Source organism: Pleurodeles waltl, chromosome 1_1 (assembly GCF_031143425.1).
Source record: "Pleurodeles waltl isolate 20211129_DDA chromosome 1_1, aPleWal1.hap1.20221129, whole genome shotgun sequence".
NCBI lineage: Eukaryota > Metazoa > Chordata > Amphibia > Caudata > Salamandridae > Pleurodeles > Pleurodeles waltl.
The window spans coordinates 824,306,397-824,329,770 of NC_090436.1; the positions used below are offsets into that span (position 1 = coordinate 824,306,397).

The 23,374-nt window shown below is 43.7% G+C and overlaps 1 protein-coding gene across 2 annotated transcripts in view; it reads left to right on the forward strand.

Annotated features, from left to right (window-relative positions):
• The first annotated feature begins 1,958 nt into the window (after positions 1 to 1,958).
• The window catches only part of LOC138287823 (tight junction protein ZO-2-like), a 144,326-nt gene continuing 122,910 nt past the window's right edge, over positions 1,959 to 23,374 (forward strand). For both annotated transcript variants that reach the window (XM_069228708.1, XM_069228713.1), the window contains exon 1: positions 1,959 to 2,216. In XM_069228708.1, coding sequence (XP_069084809.1) covers positions 2,193 to 2,216 — 24 coding nt within the window. In that variant the 5' untranslated portion in view covers positions 1,959 to 2,192. The remainder of the gene's footprint in view (positions 2,217 to 23,374) is intronic.

A 23,374-nucleotide genomic window follows, 5' to 3' on the forward strand; every position in this document is an offset into this window, starting at 1 on the left:
ATTTGCGGCCCCTAACCCGGGGCAAGGCAAGTAATTTGCGCCCCCTAACCCGTGGATTTTAGCACTCGAGTCTCTTCCAAGATGTTGCGCCCAGTGCGGCCGGCCCCCCCTGCACCCCCCACGCTACGCCACTGCTTCAGGGCCCCCAATGGCACTTCAAAAAACGAATACTTACCTGTACTTACCTATACCTACCTTGAATGGGGTCCCCTGTCCTTCACTGTCCCTCTGGTGTGGGTGGGGGTATCCCTTGGGCCTGGGGATGGCACCTGCAGGCTTATTCCATGGTGCTTAACCATGAAAATAGGCCCACAGGTCCCCTAACGCCAACCCTGACCCAGTTGTTAAATAATGGTGCAAAGCAAGCTTTGCACCATTATTTGACCCCTCCTCCCCCTTGTGTGTGATTTTAGCACTGGGATAAATATGGCGCTAAGGCCATAGAGTCATTTTTTGCATGGGAACGCCTACTTTGCATCTCATTGACGCAAAGTAGGTTTCCACATCCAAAAAATGACTTTAACTCCATAAATTTGGCACTAGATGGGTCAGTTAGTTTAAGTTCCTCCCCTGAGACCGAATACTGATACATAAAATGGCGACCGCAACTTTTGTGTCACATTGCAGCCAGCCAATCATGGCATTGCTGTTGGTGCGTGGATCTGTGTCTCTAGATATACATTAAGCTTTTCTTCTTTAATAGCTCCAAAACTACTGAACAGATTTACACCAAATTACCGAAAGGTACCTTTCTAGACCAAAATCTAGCTTTCTGTCACATTTGTTGTAATTCCATCCAGTGGTTCAGGCTGTAGTTGTGTCTAAAATACCCTATTGGAAATTGAATGGGGAAAAGGTGTTGTAGGACCTCCCCATTTTTTTTCAGCCTTTGCTTGACGAATCGCCACAAAACTTTCCACAGGGCAGCTGAATTGACTGATACACTACTTTTGAAAAATTTGTGAAGATTCGTCAAACAGTGTCGAAGTTATTAGCAAAACAAAAACCGCTTTTCCTATGGCAACTAAGCCCTAACCAGAACTACCTACTGACAACCACCAGTAAGATAGATAGATAGATAGATAGATAGATAGATAGATAGATAGATAGATAGATAGATAGATAGATTGATAGATTGATTGATTGATTGATTTTTGGGGGGTGGAACAAGAGGGAGGCACGAGTGTGCTGTCTCTACGGCAAACCTACAAACAATGCAATTAAACTGTTTAATACCATGAGTCTTTAAAATCTTGGTACAAGATTAGAATTAAAGGAGAAAACAAGAATGGGGCTGTGGGCTCAAACTTTGACATTGCATTCCTGCATCCCAGAAAACAGGAACGGCAGATTTAATTTAGGAATGCGTCTCAATGATCCAATTGCAGGCTGGCCTTTAATCTGGCTTTCCTCGATTAGTTTCTGACGTTTGCTTCCAGATCAGAGTGTTTTGTTTTTGTCATCACTACAGTTGATGCCAGCAGCGATAATGGAGAGGAAATTTAATTCCCATTCTCTCGTTCGACCTTTGGGGCTGGTAACAGTCAGTGTTGTGACTAAGAACCGTGTCTTTGCTGTAAATAAAGGCAGAGGGCGGGGTGGCTGCCTGTGCATTCCACCTGCACACCAGGAAGTGGGAGGGAGCTCAGAACGCGAGCAGAGACATGTTGTGCGCATTTGTGAATCGGTTTTGTTTTCTTACGAAATGCCCTAGCCTAAATACCGCATTTATTCATTTTTTTTTTAGCTGTTAGCTCAAGGAGAATGACTTAAGTTTTTGATCTGAATATGCTCGAGTGCCGTGTTTTTTTTTTATATTTTAATGGAAAAACCCTGCTCCAACCCCACTGACTCGACTCAGCTCAAATTACCTTGTGGACAAGGTGTGTCACGTCAAATGTTATTGGCTGCGCTGGCAGCTCCGGGCTTTGCGCTGGTGCGCGGCTCTCTTTAGTATTACTTCTCTCTGTGACATTGAAGCGCTTGCGCCTGTGAGCCCGCTTGGCGTGGCTGTGTGGAGAAAGGAGAGATCCGCCCTTTCGGAAGTTTGTCAGGCGCTAGGCGGGGCACCGGTACGGGTCCCAGGTGTCCGCGTCGGAGGGCTGGAGCTGAGGACGGGGAGAAGGGGCAGGAAGTACTGCCGCTCTGCCGCTCACTGCCCGTGCACCTAGCGCTGCTGCCGGAATCTCAAAATGGCCCTGAGAGTGCAAAACCAGGTGAGTGGCACCAGTCTCGCGCCCCTGGTTAGACGGCTGAATGACTAACTTTACTTCTAAATGGCCACGCTGTAACCTGCTCCCGCGTGCTGCAAAATGTGCCTGGGTGACGGGCGGCACGTTGAAATTGTTGCCCTTTTACGCGCGACTTAAGTTCATCTTTCCGCGCTTTTTTAATGTAATTTTTTGTAGCATGTTTTCCACCGTTAACCGCCCAGGAAGTGTTCCACGGGAAGGCACTTTGTTACATCGCGCCGACATTTGTAAAGCTTAGGCAAAGTTTGGAAATTAGATGACACGTTTTCACGCATTCTGATTCCTCTGACCTTTTAATTGTGAGGATTGAGGGGAGTGCCACTGGACCTTTGTGCACCTTTATAGCGCTGCCGTGAGCTACTGTCTGGGATTAATGCTCGGAGCTTGACTGAAGTGATTTGATTTGTGGGGACAACAACTGAAAGAGCTTTGTTCAGCTTGAACTTGGACTCTTACTTTGGATCAATAAGTCGGCAGCTGTAAACTTAAAATTGTTGAACTCCTCTTTAAATGTTTCAAACGTAAACATATGTTTTTGCAGCCTTGGGTTGGCTTTTTTCCTTTGTGATTCTATGAAAGGTGAGCGGAGCACGCTGCCTATTATTGCCGTTAGGTGGAAATGCTTGCGCACCAAGACAGTTCTGTCACTGTCCTGGCCTGCCTTGAACGGGTTTGTTGTTTGCGTTTGTCAGCGATCCTTCAGGCTGGTAATTGGCTTGAGTGGGAGTGCTGCATACTACGCTTGACTTAAAACCACGGACCTTCTAGAGGGGCACATACGTAAACAGAACAGCTGGTACAGTGGTACCGCAGCCCACCAGTGTGAGGGGATCTCTGCAGCCGAACTGATGTGATTTGAACAGTTAGAAACCTAAGACACTTAATTTCTTGTGGCAGTCTGTTGGCCCCAAACTATCTTAAATAGAAAGCCTAATAGTACGAGGGAGCTGTAATATTTATCTCCCTGCTGGCCTGCCTGGCTGAGGTCTATGGTACCAGATCTCCATTGACACCCTCTTTGTGCCTCCAAAAATGACTGCACCTTTAGGTGGAATTGGACAAACTTTGAGGGAACATTCATGGCTTTAAGTAGCTTGGAAAAAAAATGGGGTCTTAGAAGGGGGTGGCCAAAGAACTTACACTTTTTGTATAAAACCAGTAAACTTACTCAAAAGTGTAAATGACTGAAAATTTCAGCTTACCTGTTAATCAGGCCCATATTGTGACTGGGCTACCAACAAAAATAGTAAATCTGAACCCATAGAAGTACACACCTTGAATGGGTGCAAATTAACTGATTATTAGAATTCACACACATTGGCAGTTGTAGGTTTGGTTGTTGTACAGTGTCAGGATTCCGGGCATACTAGTGGCAGTCACGCATCCAAGAGGTGATGGGATGAATGCTCGCAAATAGCAGCACCGGTGGCAATCACTTGGGGTAGCATTCCAAAACATATTTTTTTCAACCACTGTGCCGAATCAGTACTAACCCTGTTCCTCATGGAAACAGCGCATCCTAAACCTTGACCATGTCACCACTTCACCCAGCAGCTCACTGCTTTTTTAGTTGGGGGGAATTTGAGATTCACACCCACCTAAATCTCACTGACTAAGCTACTCTTCTGTAATTCTTGCCTCCTCCACCTCACCATCCCCCACATGCACCACTCACCCAGTCAGCTATAAGCACTGCATTTTCTTTTAGTGCTGCCCTCCTTTGGATAGCTCTGCACATCCTTCACACACTTTTCTACAATAATCATTGGCACAAATGTGACCGTCACTTTGCGCCCTCTGCAGAGAGGCCAAGTATTGGATGTGCTTGTCCATCTTTATACCCAGCAACAGGCACCGTGAGAAACTGGCAGTGCCTTCATCCTTATCCTAAGAGATCTCGGTCGTGGCCATTATAAACCCCAGCCACACCCTGGCTTCACTCAGACACCCTGAGGTGACTCATTTCATATTATGTACTACTCAACAGGTCATTTGTTGCCTGAAAAAAAACTACAGAAACACAACGTTTAGAAAAAGCAAATAATAACTTTAGGTAATGCATGATGAAGTAAAAGGTGATGCACAATGAAATAAAACGTATAGCTGGACTGGGTTGCCATATGGGCGTTTACACTGCCATTGTTGAGAAATCAATGCGTGTTTTGGTCTATAAAGTTGGGGACATCCCCGTTTCAAAGCTTTTAAATTACTGCTGGGATGAGATCAGTCAGGCCTCGCCCTCTGAGAGCCCCGGGCTAAGGTCAGATAGAGGAGCTTTTGTACCACTTTTGTACCTCCTGGCTCCTTAGTGGAAACACCAACCACAGGGGAGTATATAGTGCCCTATCTCAGTGGTCATATACGATCCATGTTATCCAAAGGGATCCCTTTCCAGAAATGGGGAAACATTCTTTCTCAGAATCTCTGGTCCTTATGAAAGTTACTCCACAGAGCACATTCACACAGTGGATCATGCATACGGTTTTCTCTCTTATAGATAGATCCTAGTGCCCTGTCACAGGGGGGGATGTGCTTGGGCCTCTCAATGCATTTGACTTACAGGGTATGTGTTCAGCCCTTCCCGAGCCTGCCTAAACTAACTTGGACTTTCCTGTAGGTGCTACAACTGATGTCCTGTCAGTCCCTACCACATCGGAGGGATTAGTCTAAGTACCCTCAGTTATGTGGAAGGCTGGTAGCCCATTGTAGTGGCTCTAACATGCTCCCCACTCTCTTCCCACTTCTGTTGCTCTTCCTTCTTCTGGATCTTGAATAACTCAAGCCCTACCAAAGGACATCAGCGCAGAGTAAAATATGACTGGTGACCTTGGGCTGTCATGCTAATCGGTGCCATTTGATGGGTACCCCTTGGAAAAGCACAGCAAAGACTGTTATGTTATGGGGATACCAAGGAACATGAGGGCAGGCAAAGGGAAGGGAGCACTCCGCCAGGTATTCTGCACCAGTTTCCCTGTTATATTCATGTAGTTCTTAGTGTTTTTTGCATTACTTGCAAGTAGAAGAGTGTTTGCCACCCATGTTGGTGCAACTAGTACCTGTTTTAAGTTGTTGCCCCTCTTCAGCAGATAGTAGCGGGTAGGTTTGGGTGTACTTGAAATGCAGCTTGCAGTATTCCAGCTTAAGTGCCACTCCAAAGCGTGCAGGTCCATCTAGTGGCTCTCCAACCAAATGTCCACCTGGAGTCTAGCAGAAACGCAAGCAGTACAGGCCTCAATAAATCTTACAGGGATTTAGATTTTTATCAGGCTGAGCTATTTGTAGGGCCCACTGACTCGTTCTGGCGAGCTGACAAAGAACAGATGTTCTGTTCATTCAGAAAGTGAAGGTCAAAAAAGATACCTTTAAATCTCGTTTTAATCTTGTTGCATATGTTCAGACAGAGATCAAATGTCAGTTTGTCTTCTTATGATATGCTGCTTATTTTATCCCGGAGGTTGGTGTTTACTTTTCTTTCTCTGCCTGCAAAGATGAAGGATTTTGTAAAGTGGACGTTCTGACTGTCCTGCTGTACACAGAGTACGAAATTAAAGGCTGTAAGTTGTTAGATGTCATGCTTTTTTTCTGACACACATTTAAATAGCTTGTAAATGAACTGTACAAACACTTTAAAATATATTTGAGTGGTTATGAAAGCAAACTAACTGTGATGAGAAATATTTTAATAGTATGAAAATAAAAAATAGCACTTTACTTGGTGAAGAACAAATGATAAATATTTTTGCTGAAATCCAATTTCCATATATTATTGTCTTTGCGCTGTATAGATTTATCAGTAAAACTGCATGTTAGTGGGAAAGTTTGGCTTGATTTCAATGGAACATGTGCTGTTTGTAAATGACAGGGCCCTTTCTCATCAGTGTTTACAGATAAACTGAGAAACATCCCTGCTCCTGCACTGATGACAGTGCTATTACTGAACTAAGAGGCAAATCGGGGTCATGTGTACCCTATATGTGGTCTAGATTCTTATTATACATGAAGCACAAGTTTAGTCTGTTAAGTCAAACCAAAGTTTTCGGGTCGAGTAGATTAGTCAAGTCACTAGACCAGCAGGTTTTGTAAATTTTTTATGATTTATCAAGGCATACACTAGCTCAGGGTTCTGCAAAGTCAGTCCTTGAGAGCCAGGTCCAGGCCAGATTTTTAGCATATCCACATTTAGAAAAATTTAGATTTCTGAAACATCTTTTTTCTAAATATGGATATGCTAAAAACCTGGCATGGACCCGGCTCTCCAGGACCGACTTTGCAGAACCCTGCACTAGCTGCACGAGCACTGGTGATACACACCCTTCTTCTGGCAAGAAATTCAACTCTATGAATGTATAAATCAAATGGAGAATGGATGCTGACTTGCTGGCAGTATCCTCCCCATACACATACAAACAATGGCTGGTGTATGATTTGGACACTTAAGAACGTGATGGAAAGCGCTGGTGTCATGTGGTCCATAAGCACATTATGAAACAGGGTAGTTTATTGGTGAAGTTTCCAGATACAAATTGAAATAATTAACATACATACATTTCAGATTTATTTACTGGTATCACATCCTCCTTTCTTTGGTTGGAGTGGTACCTTCTTGCTGTCTCATTCAGGCATGTCATGATTTACTTTGAGAGCATTTATCACCATCATTTATCACTTTATGTGAGTGCTGTATGAGCTTCTCATTTCTCTGTAACTTAATAGATATTTATTTAATGTGGCCAAATAGGGAGCTGTGATGTGTAAAGCCATGATCTATGCAGCTATTTTCCGATTCTGCACTTGGAAGTAGCTTTTTAATAACTTAAAATGTACTTGGCAGAGCATGGTAAACTCGTAATTACCAATGGCGTGTCTGGTCTTGTAACCGATTTTTACATCTTCCCTGGAAATGGTACACTGTGGCATGTGGGTCTTTACACTCACGTCTCCATTTCTCTGTTTATTGGAATTGACCAGATACATTGTTGGAATTGCAACTACTTGACAAAACTCCTCTCATTTGCCTTTCTTAAAATACACATTTTGCATGTTCAGTGTCCCTTGGGAGCCTTATTTATAGGTGATGTGATAGACATACAGGAACAGGTTTTGTATCGTTTGAAAACAACTATTTTCTTGGACCTGGCCAGCAAATAGACCTTTATTGTAATTTATTTCAGCTGCCCGCTCTTTCCCCAGTGAGGAATGCACTGTGCAACCTTCCTGGGATGGTATTTTCCGTGCAGGGACTTAAGATATTCTTTTTCTTGTGTCAAGATTGAAGACCTCTTTTTGCTTTTTAGCGTTCTTGACCATCGTCCTTTTCATAAAATCAGCAGGTTTTTAAATGTAACCACATTTTCATCAATGTCAACACCATATTAATACAGTATTTGTGGTAATGGCAATCATGTGGCATTTGTTTTAACTTTACCGCAGCCACACACTGAATACCTTAACCTTGGTGTGTAGGCAAGGGTGATCATTTTGTTGCGGGTCAAATTGTGTTGATGGGGTTGACACTTAGAAATGGAGCTGCTATAGTCAAATCATACTGACAGGATCGACACAACTTTTCAACTGTAAGGAATCTGCCATTCCAGTGCGAAGTTCTTTGAAGGGGGATGACTTTCTTACTTTATTCCTAGAGGTAGTCCTGATCTCTAGTGGTCCCTGTCTGCCAGGTTTGAGACTCAGTACCTATCTTTCGATCTTCCTGCGCAGTCTGTCATCTATGATGCCATTTATAAATGCAAAGTATCTCTGCCCACTACCATTTCCTGGGTGTTTTTCTGATTAGAGGACCTCTACCCCGGATGTAAGAACTCCTTGGTAAGTGAACTTAAGTCTATCAGGAAGGTGTTAACTAGTGAACTTACTGACCGTTATTGAAGAGGATTTGTTTCTCAGGCGGCAGTGGTATGGGCCTAAACTCATTCTGTATCTGATCTGGGTTTTCATATTGCCCAGGAACCCTTAGATTCATTTTGTTGTCCGATACTATTCATCCATGAGGATGACCTTTTTAGACCCATTCTGTAGATGTATGGTATTTCAGTTTGTACGTTACCTTTAAAATCTACGTGTAACTGAAGGAAAAAAATGGAGCATACATTTACCCTATTGTTGGGACCTATTAAAAGTGGTTTTAAGAGAGTCGTTACTCATAAAATATTAATGTGCTGCCAGATGATGGGTGCATTAAGCTACTACTGGTTGCTGCATGCTAATCCACTATACTTAATCTACCCTGAAAACTCCTGCTAAAGAACATATGAGAGCTTGATGACCTACCTCAAAATTTAACTGTTGAAAATTTGCTGCTGAGTTATTTTCCGCCTCATCATAGTCCCTGATTTGGAACTCTGATGTTCTTGTAGACCAGGAGTTTACCATTATACCTTTTGTTTGTAGTTCTGCAAAATTACTTTGAGCAAAAAGCTTTTCATTGACATTGAGTAATCTGCAGGTCATGTATTTGAATGCCAGCAAGTCCACCTCATACATAATGCCCTTCTGAGGTTAGTAAATTGAGTACCCTTAAATTGGATAGTAGTAATGCCTATTGTTTAGCTCCTGTCCCGCTTTCCGATTCTCTGTGAATTTTGGTCCCGTGAAAAAGGTGTTGAAGCCTTCCACTGTCTCTTTGAGTCAGTGGGTTCGGACCTTGATTTCTCTGGCCTACAAGGCTTCTGTTCAGGTTCCTCCTTTAGGAGTTCATGGTCGATCTACGAGATCTATGTTTACCTCTGGAGCTGAGAATTAGGGGGCTTCAATTGCTGAGATCTGCAGGGCAGCAACCTGGACCTCCCCATTGACTTTTGCCTCTCATTATCAGATTGTTCAGGAGAGCGAACTGTCTGAGGTGTTTGGGTCTAAGGTGTTAAGGCATCTAAATAGTGGTTCCTTACTGTGTCTTTTGTGTTTTTAATAAACTTGAGTTTGTGCATTACCCTTTTTGGTTGTCCTGTTTTGCTTTGTACATCTCAATGTTGTAATGAAGGGAAGTGAGGGAAGGGACAGAGGTAATGTTTCAATTACTTGCTGGTAATGGCATTACCCTCTCTCGTTTCTATTCATTACATCCCTCTCTCCCAGGTAGTCCAGGTCATCCAAATTTGAGTTGTGTTGGGTTACGCGGTATATACAGGAGGAGGGGAGTGTCTTTTTGTTTTGCGAAGGATCACATGGTATGGGTGTCTGGTGAGGCAGGATTGCCTCAATATTGGAATGAATAGAAGCGAGAAAAGAAGACTCTAGTAATGCAATTACCAAAAGTAATTGAAACATTTTGTGTATTTTTGTAAAATGGCGGCCATGTTTTTTTGCAGTATTCTTTTATCCTTAACATTTCCTGGACAAAAGTGAGGAGGGCATGAGAGTTTATATACTTAAAATGTAGCAATGATTTCATTGATCTCTACAGAGCAAGATAGGTTTAAACATGCGAAATCTTACCAGGGACGTTTCTCAGTTATCAAGCAAATTAGCAAGCGGTATGACGATAGAGACTTCTTTTTCTGTTTAATGCCTAGTGATTCGTGATCTTTATCGGAACCCATTGAATGTGTGAAACGTTTAGCGTTGTGTGGCAGTGTGAATATTAAACTGAATAATACCAGTAAATTGATTTGTGCTTAGAAAAAACTTCTGACAGATACTTAACCAGTCTGTTCCCTGTTTGAGCAAATCTGTCCCATGAAATTTTACAGGAAAATGTCTTCTTCTATCTGCAGAAAATGTGTCAAAAAGCTAGTGGTACTGCATGGATTTGGAAGGCAGAAATCTGTTCTCTAACGCCAGTAAGCCACTCTCTGGCTTTTTACCATCTGTATACAGATGGCGGTTGAGCACTATTCTGCATAAAAGAAGCTGTTTACTTCCTTCACCTTTTTGGCCTGGTCTTCGTGTCCATTGTTTTCCTACTTCTACATACCTTCACCATCTATTTTTGATATGGTATTGTTGAATGTGTCTTCGGCCAGTTCATTTGTCAAAAGAGGCACATTTTAACTGAATATGATGATAAACAAGGCTTGCAAAATTAGACTTTGTGGTTATTAAGTGGTATGTTTTCATGAAGAAGGATTAAAGAATTTTACTAGTTTTTTGTTTTTTTTTCAATTTTTTTTAATAACCTGATCTACAGGACTCTCCTGAGGCAGCCTATGTGCTGTCAATTTACATAAAGGACAGGGGGGCATAGAGCCCGCCCATTGCTTACCATTGGTTGTCTATATTGTCACTCTTTTTTTGCTTGCTCATCTTCAGTCAATGCGTGCCGACTTGGCTTGCTTCCTTCCCCAGTGTCCTTAGACTGCTTTTGCTTTTGGAGCTACGTTTGTTCTTCTTGTGCAAGTACTCCATCAGAATGCATGTAGTTGCTTCCTCAATCTGTTGTGTTGCATGCCCCTCCCGCCCTCTGTTTGTATTGCTTGCACCCTCCAACCCTCATCCCACTGTCCATCGGGTTGTGTGGCTTCTATCGCCCATTACCCCCTGTCTGTGGCATTGCTTGCCCCATTCTACCACCCTGCTGCTGAATCATGTTACAGGCTGGGTGCCCTTGATGCTTGTTATGGGACCACTGAAGCTCATGCCTTTCTGGGGACCATTTTGATAATTTCGGTCTAGGGTTCTTGAAGCTCTGTCAAAACTTGGGGCCTTTATTGCATTCTTGCATGGAGGTCTTGATGCTTATTCATGGTGGGGGCTATGCTCATTCTTGCACGGGGCAATTAATTGGTGCTTCTTAGAGTTTGGGATTATTGAAGTTTTATATACTTTTTAACCACTACGTATACTCGGGCCCACTGAAATTATTTAGGAGGGGAAAATCAAATTATGAGGCATGGGTGACTAATTAATGTGGCAAGACAATGCAAAATATGCAGTGTAATGTGGCACATTGTGAAGGACTGTTACCTCACTATTTTGTCATTTTTACACCTCGTCACTGTATAGGGAAAGGTTTTCCCTCATTAAAATCAGTTTAGCAACTTGATGCAGCAATCAGCAACTGAAAGGTGGCTTGCTTCTGTATGTCAAAAAGCCTGCCTCTGCGCAACAGCACATTGTAGCGTTTTTTTGTAACTTTTGATGCATTTGAGATAGAAGCAGCTTTTTTTTTTGGGGGGGGGGTTAAAATCTGCAATGTATGCAGAGGATGATGGATTATGTGGGAAGTGTGGTAAAACCATAATTATGCTGAATATACTGCGCATAATTCCAGAGGCCGTGCTTTTGTTTTAGACCACTGATGCCTGTGTTGGAATAGGTCACTGATGCTTCTACTGTTCTGATCACTGATGCATATACCGTCCTGGTCACCGATCCTTCTACTGTTTTGGTCAATGGTGGTTATTTTGTTTTGGGTCACTTCTAATTATTCTGCTTTTGGTCACTAATCCTTATACTGTTTTAGGTCACCAATGCTTACACTCATTAATGACAAGGATGCTTGTTGCTGTCTGGACCACTGATCTTTCTTGGTGCTTGTTTGGGCCATTGATGCTCAATACAGCCTGGAATGATTCATGTATGTTATTATCAGCGGAGATTGATGTGTGTAGTCAGCTGAAGATATTTATGTATTTGTTGCCTTTGGTCATTGATAGTTATTGCCTATGGTTATTAATGCTTGTCCCAGGCTCAAGCTAATAATGCACATATTGTGTGGGATTACTAACATCACTGCAGCCTGGGGCCTGTGTTTTCTTTTACTGCTTGAGGTCATTGTTCTCAGTACACCCTTTTAACTATTATTACTTCTGGTGCACCTAAAACTTATTGTAGCCTGAGCCATTAATGCCTCTAATGTCTGGGACTGCTGCAGCATGTTTCAGGTCGAGATGACACATTTTACTTTCAATCCAATTGATGCACTTTACTGTCAGGGCCTGTAGACACATTTTACCGTCCTTTCTGGACCTGTTGATTTACATCGCTGTCTACAGCCTCTGATGCATATTATTAGTATTAGTTATAAATGTATACTGTGAAATGTCTCAATTACGAAAATGGAAGTACACCAAGGCCAACCCCAAACATTCCTTTGTAGTCTAGACCATCCTGGAGCTGCTCTGGTTACTACCAGAGACTTCAAATTAAGAAAAGGGAAGAGAGAGGGAAATCCTTATGCCCTTTTATGAACTGGTCCTTTCCGGTTGTAGGTTCTTTATAGCAAGGCTCCTTCTCAGTTTCTGTAGTCTGATTAATGCTTTTATATAAAGTAGAGGTTGGCATGGTTGTGCTGCAAATGATATAAGAAAGCATGTTTGGTGAGGCAAGGTGACTTACTGGGCATTCACCAAAAAGAGTACTGCAGGTTCTTGGGGGAGATCAGGGTCCTTCCTCCTGGAACCCGGAAGAAACTGACAACGAGCCTCATAGAAAACTGTGTGCACACAGGGAATGAAGCAGAAATGATGATGTATAAAATACAACAATAGAAAGTCTTAACACAATTTAATAAGTAAAGTGGGGGTGACTTAAGGCGGAGTGTAAACTAAATAGTGGTGGTGGGTGGGAAAGTTAATGAAGAAGTAGTTAGTCAGCAAAGTGTCACAGTCTGACTCATGGTTAAATATGACTGCTACTTTCTCTGACGTAGAAGTGAAGTAGCTTAACTCGGACATCAAAACCTTTGACTTCCTGCATGTTGTCATTTCCCAATATGTCATATACCCTCCCTCCGTGAATAACCATACTCCTATTATTCTGACCCCATCAATCCTCACACTTAAGGCTACGCAAACACATAATGCGCATCAATTTATAGTTATACTGCTAAAAAAACGACAAACACAAATACTGTTTGAGGCTATATGTATGCATACTGCTATATGTGGCATGCTGCCTTTGGCCATTCAAGCCTATAGAGTCCGTGGTCATTAGTTCATGTGCTTCCTGGAGCCACTGTGAAGTATACAGCCCCAGTTCACTAACCCATTGACTGCCTCATTCATTAAGCTATGTACCGTTAAAGGCTGCGGTGCATTTATTTTCTGAGACCATTATTGTTATTTCTGTTTAAGGGGAGATTTTGCTTTTTGGTAAGTGATTTATTTTTAAAGTAAAATATGAGCACTTTATGGATTTCATATTTTGTGGTGTTTACGGTAATTTGTTTATCTTAGCTGCGGTATCTGTGTGTGTGTTTTTTTTAATCATTTCAATACTTTAACTGATGTCTCTTTCTGTGATATAATTGGAGTCGAAGGTGATGTTCCTGTGATGTCACTGATTATGTAAACAAATACTAACTCATAAACATTTGTAGATCGAGCGCACAAGTGCTTTGACCTACAGTAAGAATTGTGGTCTTTTAACCATGCCCACCGCACGCCCATCACTTTCACTCATTCATGGGCTTGCCTTTCAAAAATTCTTTATCTTTGATAAATGCTTTACATTTGTCACTCCTTTGGGCGGTTTTGTTATTGCCTTGCAGACTGGCCTTGTTACATGGATAAATGCATGATTCCCGATCCGTTTGACTGCGAGCAAGCTTCTTTTTGCCTCTCTCCTTCGCGCTCATGGCAGCCATAGCACTTTGAATTGACTCGCATGTGTCAACAGCTTTTTTCATTTTCAATTTAAGTGGCAAGAAATGTCCAGTTAGGAATTTACAATGCGGATAGCTCTAACTCGGACAAATGCTAGACCCATTCCATTGCAAATGCTTGTTAAAACTTGAGAACTGTTTTGTCAGCTGCAAACATGAAAGATGGCTGGCGCCTAACATGGGAGATCTTCGGATACCTCATGTCATTCCAGGTGTGTTTTATGTAGTCAATCTAATCCTGTTTTCTGTCTCGCCCACAAACCTTTTAGCTGCTTGTTGGCGAAGACCCAGTGTGTGCAATGCCAATATTTATTGCAAGCTTTTGGTTGGCCTGTTGCTTATAATTATTCGGCTTTCCTGCCAGTCTAATTTACTTGCTCGTTATTCAATAACTTTTTTTTTTCTTTTTCCTGTGCGTGCATAGTTTCGCTACTGTCCTCTTGATGGGATGACTTGAATCCTTCCTCTGCCATTTTTCCAGAATTGAACTCTCATCAAATGGGGGGGGGGGGGAGGGGAAGGGGTTAGATACTCAAGGGTGCAGAAATCTGATGACTTGCATCCTTCCTCTGCCATTTTTCCAGAATTGAACTCTCATCAAATGGGGGGGGTGGGAGGGGGGGGGGGGTGGTGAGGGGGTAGATCCTCAAGGGTGCAGAAATCTAAATTATGGAGTTCCTTACCTCTCATACTGTAATTTAAAGGTCAAAACTGACAACATGGCAGCTGTCTAGATGATCGTTGATCTAGGCGATTGGCTTTGGGACTCTCTCTACAGGGGCAAGAGACCTTTTATGGGGTGGATTCCACTCTACATAAGCTTGCCCGACCGATCAACCATAAACGTTTGTAAATCAGAGACACAACAATGAAGAGAGAAATGTCACGCATATACCTACTAAACACTTGGCAGTTGTAGGTGAAGACCTGTAACAACAAGCATTTGCAATGCAATGGGTCTTGCATTTGCTTGAGTTAGAGATATTAGCGTTGTTAACTACTGACTGGACTTTTCTTGCCACATAAATTGAAAATGAAAAGTGATACAGTTTCACATAAGTGAGCCGATTTAAAGCACCACACCATGAGCATGAAGGAGAGACACAAAAGGGGAAGAAAAGTTTGCTCTCAGTCAAACGTATCGGCAAAAGTGGAATTAGCCATGTAACATGGTCGATGGCCAAGGCGGTCACCAAACCACCCCAAGGAGGGACAAATGAAAAGCCTTTACCAATGATAACAAATGATTTTTGAAAGGCAAGCCCATAAGCGAGCGATAGTGAAGGCTGTAAGGTGGGAGTGTCTAGAAGCCCAAATAGAAAACAGCAAGTATGAAAAGCCGCGCTTGCGCGCTGCTATACTCAACCTAAAAATCTATGTTGTAGCAGAAGAAACCTGAGTGTGCACATTGAGCTCAAACAGCTTGTTATGCATGCGGTTAGCGGGTGGGCTGGAGTTGTGGTATGTTTGTGCTGAATTGTGACACTAGGAGGATCTTAAATATGGACAAAGCCTTCAGATTAACTGTAATAACATCCAGAAAAATCACTTAGTAAAGCTAATACATAAATGAAAAGCTGAGCTAATCCTCTTCTAATGCTGATGCTACAGTAGACTGCAGGTTTCAGTAAAAAACATCTTCTGACCCTACAATATAAGTGCTGTAAGCTCGCTCTCTTGGGTTTCTTCAGACAGACTCTGACTTTCTCGTAATGGGTCCCCTTGTTTGATTAGGAATATGTTGTATAGTGGTTGGCTAAATAATGAAAATTGAAAGCAAATGTCCAGGAGTATATTGTACAGTGTATGGTTAAATGATGAAAATGAAAAGCTGATGTCTTGGATGGAGTTTCTGCAAGTTTCTCCTCTGTATTGTGTTAGGGTTCAGGTAATATGATTGTCTATCGATTCCTTTTTTGGGGGGTTTTCAAGACAAAGTTTCTCATGGCAGGATCTGTGAGTTTTCCCGTTACAGTGCATATTTTAGATGGTACTGCCCCAAAAAGACTTCTTGTTGGTTTGCTGTATATATGAGGCAAACAGAGCAGCAGTGCAGAAATAAGGCTGCCTCTCAGAGTTCAGCATTAAATTCACAGGCTCAGTGGGCCAAATAGTTGGTGAACACATACAAAACACTTTACTATATCCCAGCACAACATGATCGAACAATAATCTACATTGAGTTATTGTGACAGAACAGTACACATATATCTTCTGACATTTAGAAAGCAGTTTATCATGAATCTGCTGATTAGACTTTTTCATTGACAGCCTTTTTAGGTGTGGCTAGGGGCCACTTTAGCTTTTTCTCAGGGTTTATATGATCAGTACGAAGAAGCTGCAGAGTGAGCTAACTGGACTACTCGTAGTATGTTGCTAACTGGCATCTTCCGAGTGGAGTGGTGGCTGCCTTTAGAAGGCATGGGATGGCCTTGCAAACAGCAGAGATTACAGGCAGAGCAGGAGCAGAAGGTGGTCACTGCTTGAAGGGGTTACTGGAGGTGTTCGTCTGCTACAGGGGGAGCTGTATGCCGACAGTGGCAGTGTGGGAGATGCAGTGATTGTCTCGATGTTCCCAGAAGGTTCTCCCAGCACCACAAGAGCGAGAGAAGCAGATGCATGGATACCAACCCCCTGATCCTCGGGTGCACAGTCCCTTCAACTGGCAGAATCCACTGGGGAACAGAACCCTGGCCATCCCCTTTAATCTTTGTGTGCTTTTGCACATAGAACTGTAGAAGATCATGCGTACTGCGTACTTCAGAAGATCCTGAAAGTGAAGGAAGGACAAGGGTCGAGTGCGCTGTGATGCCCGTGTCATTCACTAAGTCATGAGCCCACATTGAACCATCATTGCTTGATTATAATATCCATTCAGGATGTTTAGAACTTTGACATTTCGCCAATATTCTGCTCTTCATTGGTCCAGCAGGTAGCTGGGCTGCAAAGAAATGGGCATATTTTCACTTATCATCCATGTGCTTCTCATTCATCCATGCACCCGTTAATCTTTGCATGCACTCAGACTTGCATCCATCTGTGCAGTCACAAATTTCAGAAACCTGTTTGTGGAAACCATTAGCTCGTCAATCATGTACCCATCTACCATTCCACTCAGCTATACGTACAAACTCACCAATTAATTGTGATCTTCACTTATAAGAAAGGCATACGTATGGTCTTTGTCAGCGCTTCTTTTAATTGTGACTACTGCCAAAAACTCATTTAATGTGTAAGCTGTTTATAAATGAGAAACTCCCTTCCACCACACCCGAGAAAGGAACTGGAAACCGAACAACTAATGTTGATGTATCTTTTTGCTGTTTTTGTTGGACAGTGCATTGTTTTGAAAAATCCTTTTACTCACAATCTGAAGTTCAAGAAAAACATTATGTACAAGAAGTTACTGCTTAGGTAAAATAAATAAAAATCATACCCGTCGGCAAGAGCAGATGCAAAAGGGCAGGTGCCGGAGTAGAATTTGAGTAGAATGTCTAGCCACGCAGAGTGTTGTATTGCTTGGTTACTTATGAAGTGTCGCAGATTAGTTCAGGAGCAGTTGTAGGTTTGTACACATTTGATAGGTCTCCTGAGGGGTGCTCTGTAGGCAGCTTTGCAATAGTCTACCTTTCAGCCTTTAAGCGTCGTCTATTTTACAGTTAGATTGCCCCTTTTGGCAGAGTTCCCGATTCTGAAGAGATCCTGAAAGGCAACATGTCCTGGGCAGGGAGCTGGTTACTGTTGGTTGAGGAGTGGCACACTGTCCTGCTTTTCCTCCTCGTCTCTTTCCTTTGGCTTGAAAGAAGCGCACTCCCTTTTATGACTTGTACACCTAGGAGAGAGACCCCTCATCTGCTCATCCCTCAACCCAAATGCATGCATGTATGTCTGTCTCCCTTCTCCAATCTAGTCTGCTTTTCCTCTCAAAAGAGGTCTCTAGGCACTAAGGACCCTGCAAAACAGGAGAAACCTGAAGTTCAGTAGACTGCAGCAGAATTTCCATTTATGGCAATATTCCCTCGTGCAGTAAATGTTGTGGTGACCGAGCCTAACTCTCTGCTTTCTTTTCCCTCCCTTTCCAAGTTGCCTTCTGCCTGTGATGGCAGAAGCATAGCTACACGTGCCTTTTAGGTAGAGTCTACCAAAGCGGAAAAGCTGTCTGGTTGCAAAAGACCTATTGTCGGTTTACCAAGATCTTACAGTAGCTTTGAAGCCTGCCCATTGCTTTCCACTGGATGGCTTGACTGTCACTCTAATGGTCATGGATTTTTTTTTTTTTTTTTATCAATGGCTTTCGTTGTCCATCTTGTGTTTGTCCCTTTCTTGAAGCATATCCTCTTTACTTTTAGGGAACCAGTTTTTTGCTTTTTGCCTAACTGCTTCACTAATGTACATGTGTTTTCTAGTTGTCTACCTCATGGGCTTCTCTTTCCCTATCCACCCTGTGTTGCTCTCAATTATCCGTGTGTTTTTCTCATCCTTGAGGCCCCCCCCTCACCCCCCTCTTGCTTGGTGTTGCCATGTGGCTCTTCTTTTGTACTTTAGTGGTGCTTTCTGTCTTGTGCTTCTCTCCTGCCTCCTTCCTCGTGCAGATTTTCTCCTTCCTCCACCATACCCGCCATCTTGAATTTGTAAATACAAAATTAACACAAATGACGCTCATGTCATTCCGCTGATGTGTTGCATGCGTTTTGACGTATGTCTGCAATAGTACAATGAAGCCATTGCATATTTTTTCTTTGACCCTGCACAGCTTCCCAGCACTGTACTGCCTCGCCAAAAGCAACAGAAAAGCCAATAAGGCCGAGAGGTGAGACTTCTTGGCCTTGTCATTGCTTTTTGCAACCTGTATGTTTATAAGAAAAACAAACATCCCTTGTGACTGTCCGGTGTTCGTGTATTTTTCCACGATTGAAGTGTCACAATGCAGGTTCGGAACTTCCCAGTGAAGCGAGCCATGCACCAGTCTGATTTTCTGTAGGTTGTTGCCCAAGTTAATTCCAGCCAAAGCATATGATGGGACTTGTGGTAGGGGCATAAAAGTTGTTGGTGGCTTTTTGTCAAAGTTACAGGAATTATGAGTCAATGCAGTACCAAACCACAACAGCCATATTCGCCAAGGAAAAAGCAAATTTAGTTATTTGGTGTGCCTGAGGGCACGTTCTGTAGTGTATCGGTTACCATTTTTATCCAGTGATGGTGCCATTTTGACATTTAGCTTTTGAAAGAGAGTGATTCCAAATATTTTCAAAAATAAAATTTTGGTAAATGTTTCCCCTATTTTATCAATGCTTTGTTCTGTATGCCCAAAATAAATGTGTTTGTGTAAAACCTATAAAAATATTTCACACGCTTGCTATCTGCACTGCATTGCTTAGTATCTGCCTGGTGTCTAACACTGTCTGCAGTGTTTCTCTCCTGATCACTGCCTGCACTGTACTTTCTCCCTGTTCTCTGCCTGCGCCGTGTTTCTTTCCCGCGCTCTGACTACACCATGCTTTTCTCCCAATGACTACCCAAGGTGGTACTCTACGCTCACTGTCTTCCCATCACCTCTGCTTCTCACTCTTAACCTTTGGACCATGGACCCTTGGGGGTCTTCCACACTTACTCAGGGCTGACTGTTTACAAAATTTAAGAATATTAGCGGAATAATAAATTATACCCACAAAGACGTAAAATGTAAATTAAACATTTTAAAACACGTTGTAAGTGTTTTGGAATTTCAAATTGGAGGCTAAAAATAAAGTTCTTATCCTTAAATTGGTAGCGCAATTATGGCACACAGTTATAGGCACTGTTGGTGGCCTGAAATAAAGCACTAGCATGCACTGACCATGCATAAACAAAAGTGATATACTAGAGCCTATCCTATCACTTTGTCTTTTAGAAATTAAACCACATTTTAAAATAAAAAGCTCCAAACCTCCAGTAAAAATAAAAAATGCATTTTTTTTTGTAGACATTTTTTGTGTGAATTAAAAACATTGCACAATTTGATGTATACGTGTTTCTGTAGTTTTGGTTATTGTTTTGAGATTCAGATTGTAGCAACTGCTTAAGTTGGGGGTACTTAGATTCCGTTCTCAGCGTGGATGGAGTGGCACTGAAGTCAAAAGGCTAAAGTCAAAAGGCTAAAGTCAAAAGGCTAAGAACTGCCGGTCTACACAGTGCCCATTACTGTCAACACTGTGCTCTGTTAACACTGCATAATGCCTATCCACTGTTCATTGCTGGCCACTGAATGCAGTGCCCCTCCCACTGATCAAACTACCTGATAATTTGCGGAGGCATCTAATCAGACCATTCCAAATCAGCAATGCAAAGGCACGGCCCTGAAGATGTTAAGCAGTAAAGTTTTATCACCTTTCCAACCAAGTATTCCCTCCGCCTGCACAGACCACAGGCTGCTCACAAAAGGATGCCTTCCCCCATGGCCATCATGGCAAGTGGGATGGATTTTCCCCAAAGCTGAAGGTACCGATACGAGGCAATCGGTAAAATGCAATCTGTGGCCACTTAAGCCAGCCAGAACAAATTTTCTATCGCACATGATCTTGTTGCTGATTTACTTGGGGGCAGAATTGTAAAAAAATAAATGTATACGTTGAGTACCAGACTCTGTTCCCTTTTTTGCTGCTAACACATGACCCCTGATTTATGGCATCCCTGAGTTTTTTTTTTTTTTTTTTTTTTTTTCTTTTCCTGCATTGCTCGAGAGACAATTAATTTGAAGGCAGATGGATGCCTGCACATAACGCCTCCTTAAGGTGGAGGCGGGAAGCCTCAAGCCAGGGAAAATGAGCCCTTGGGATTGGTTGGCATCCTTTAAATCCACCAGTTGTAGAGCTCTTGTCTGCGGATAAAGGGGGGCATGCAATGGGCACCCTATGTTCCAGGACCGCAGCTTTGTGTTGGTGTCTGCAGAAAGACTTCTTCACAGCAGCTGTCGCCATCTGGATCGCTGCTGGAGGAAGCCTACCAAAGGAGCCGCCTGATAAGAATCCCGTCAAGAAATATGCTCAAAGGGTCGGCACGGCCGACTTTGGCTCCACTGGTCGGGAGCGTGCTGCAATCTACTCCCCGTTTCTCCCCCCGCGTTTTGGTCCCATTGCAGGGGAGCCAGTCTAGTTGCACATTTAAATGCAAGGAGGAAGGCCGGGTTGCTACATACAGGCAGCCAGGATCTTAAGAGCGAAGGTGGGCTCAAAGCTGGGGCAGAGGTTTCCAGCAACCAATTCCGCACATGGGCAGTGGGATGCTCAAGACCTGCTGTTTAAATACCAAACCTCAGGAATCGTGATTTAAAGGAATTCCAAGCCCTCAGGTTATTGCTAATGTGCACACCATCAGCATATATTAAGGTAAGGATCGGGCACAACGCAACAAGACTAGCAGCCGCGGCTCGTGTGGCAACAGAGGTAACGTTTTTAACCCTTCACAAGCTTGATTCCAGCTTTCAAATTTCAAAAAAATTATGCAGTAATATTGGAGAGCCTTTGAGGACTGGGAAGGCAGTTTCTAGGGCCGAATTGTGACTGCAGTTTGGTGGTTCTATTCACAGCTGGCTTGGGCCAAGCCTTGACACTACTCACCCCTGGGCCATTTACCTGGGCAGCAACTCATGGGCTTCATTAAATGCCAAAGGAACCCAGGACAAATAAGAGGATGGAACAAGACGGGCTATGCGGGTTGCGGCAGGGAGAGGAAGCACCCTCCCGCTTCAGGGATGAGGAGAAGAGCACACTGGGGCCTAAGAGACTGGCAATGTCCCAGCCCAGCGCAGGACCGGAGATAGAGGATGACCTAGAAGAGCTCCTCGTGAAGGCTCGCAAGTTATAGGCCAAGCAACGGAAGGCACATAGGGCAAGTGGGAACCACCAGAGGCTCCACAGGGGCCAAGGAAAGCAAAGGGTGAATCTCGCAACAAGGATGAAACTGCCCTTCCCCCACAGTCCCTAGGTGCAGAGCGCTCATGACCAGAATGGCTGCCTCCCCCGATGTTTCTGGGGCCTCTGGACAGGGGGCGAAGAGGAACACCACCAAGGCTCGACGTGCGCCCACTGAACTGCAGCAACACTGGGACCACGGGGGTAACAAGCGTCCGGCTTCCCAGGAAGAGACTGCCTGGTCGGAAGCTACTGAGGAGGAAAGTGCGGATGAGAATGAGGAGGATCCTGGAGGCTGCATGGCAGCGATCTCTGGATACCGTGGACAAACCATGGCACAAGAGGGTGAGATACACACGCAGTGCGAAGAGTAGGGGCCGCACAACAGGGGGGAAACTAACGGGGTCATTACTAACTTTGGGACACAAGTAGATCTGGTAAACTCCACCCATCAGGATACTTCAGGGCTAATGAGAAGGTCCAATCAGACACAGCCTGATCGGGGCACCCATGAGTTAGGCTGCTGCACCCCGGGACCCACCCCCCTAACTCTCTTACGCCATTCACAGCTATTCTGTGATAGGCATGGCCAATTGCCGTAAGCATTCTTGCTTCAGGTATGCCACTGTGACCTACCATGATACCTTGGCTTTCTCCAGTGGTCGGGGAAACTCCTGCAGACAAAATACGGGTGGACCCATGCTGATAGGTCAGGACTTTGGGCCAGCAGGGGTTTATAGCAGCACACTGCAGCCGGCAGGGCAGGACCAAGCAAAAGTGAAGGGCGGTGCCGGGGCTAAAAATCAGGAAGAAGAGAGGCACAAGAACCCGAAAGAAAGTGCTGGGGAAAAGTGTCAGGCGGGTGGCGATTGACAAGGCCTCAGAAGGTGGTCCTGACCCCATGAAGGCTTGGTCTGGTGGATGGTACAAAAAGGAGGGTTAGGCAAACCAGCGAGTGTATATATCAACTCTTCTACAGGTGACCCTCCTCCTCAATATGGCTAGGGAAAGATGCCTTGCTAGCCTGATCCCACTTGCGGTCAAAGAAAGAATTTGGAAAAAATAATGTATTGATATATTTTCACTACTCGAGGTATGCCAGGCTGGTTTAGATCTGACTACACAGGATAAGGTTGAGGATAGAAGGGACAAGCGCAGACCAAGGGTAGAGAGGTCCATAGAGAACTGGCTCAGGGCATTTAGCATCCTGGTCTGTGTATTTGTAGATGAATTTCCAGAAAGCGTGGCAGCATTGTTCCTACATGAACATAGGGTGCACACTGCACAGTTAAAATATCAAGGTGATGCCGGGCTGTGCTATAGCAAGAGTTTTAGGGAGAAGATGCAGACCTGGCCAAGCATTGAGTGAGATCAGCAGGATGTCGAGGGCTTCACCAATCACATGGTGGCAGCCAGGGAAGGTGTCGGCGGATGCTACCACAGCTTTCGTTCATCAAGGGGCAAAGGAAAAGCGGAAGGTTTCCCATACCCCAACAAGGCAAAAAAATAACCCAGTGGGGAACAGGCAGGGCATGTCCAGGTCAACAGCATGTTGGAACTGTGATAAGGATGAGTGCAAGTGGGGATAGGCCTGCAACTTCTGACATAGCTGCAGCAACTTTGGAGAGTCACACCCTGTATTTGAATGCAAAAAAGGAAAGGAGGCCTCCGAAGGT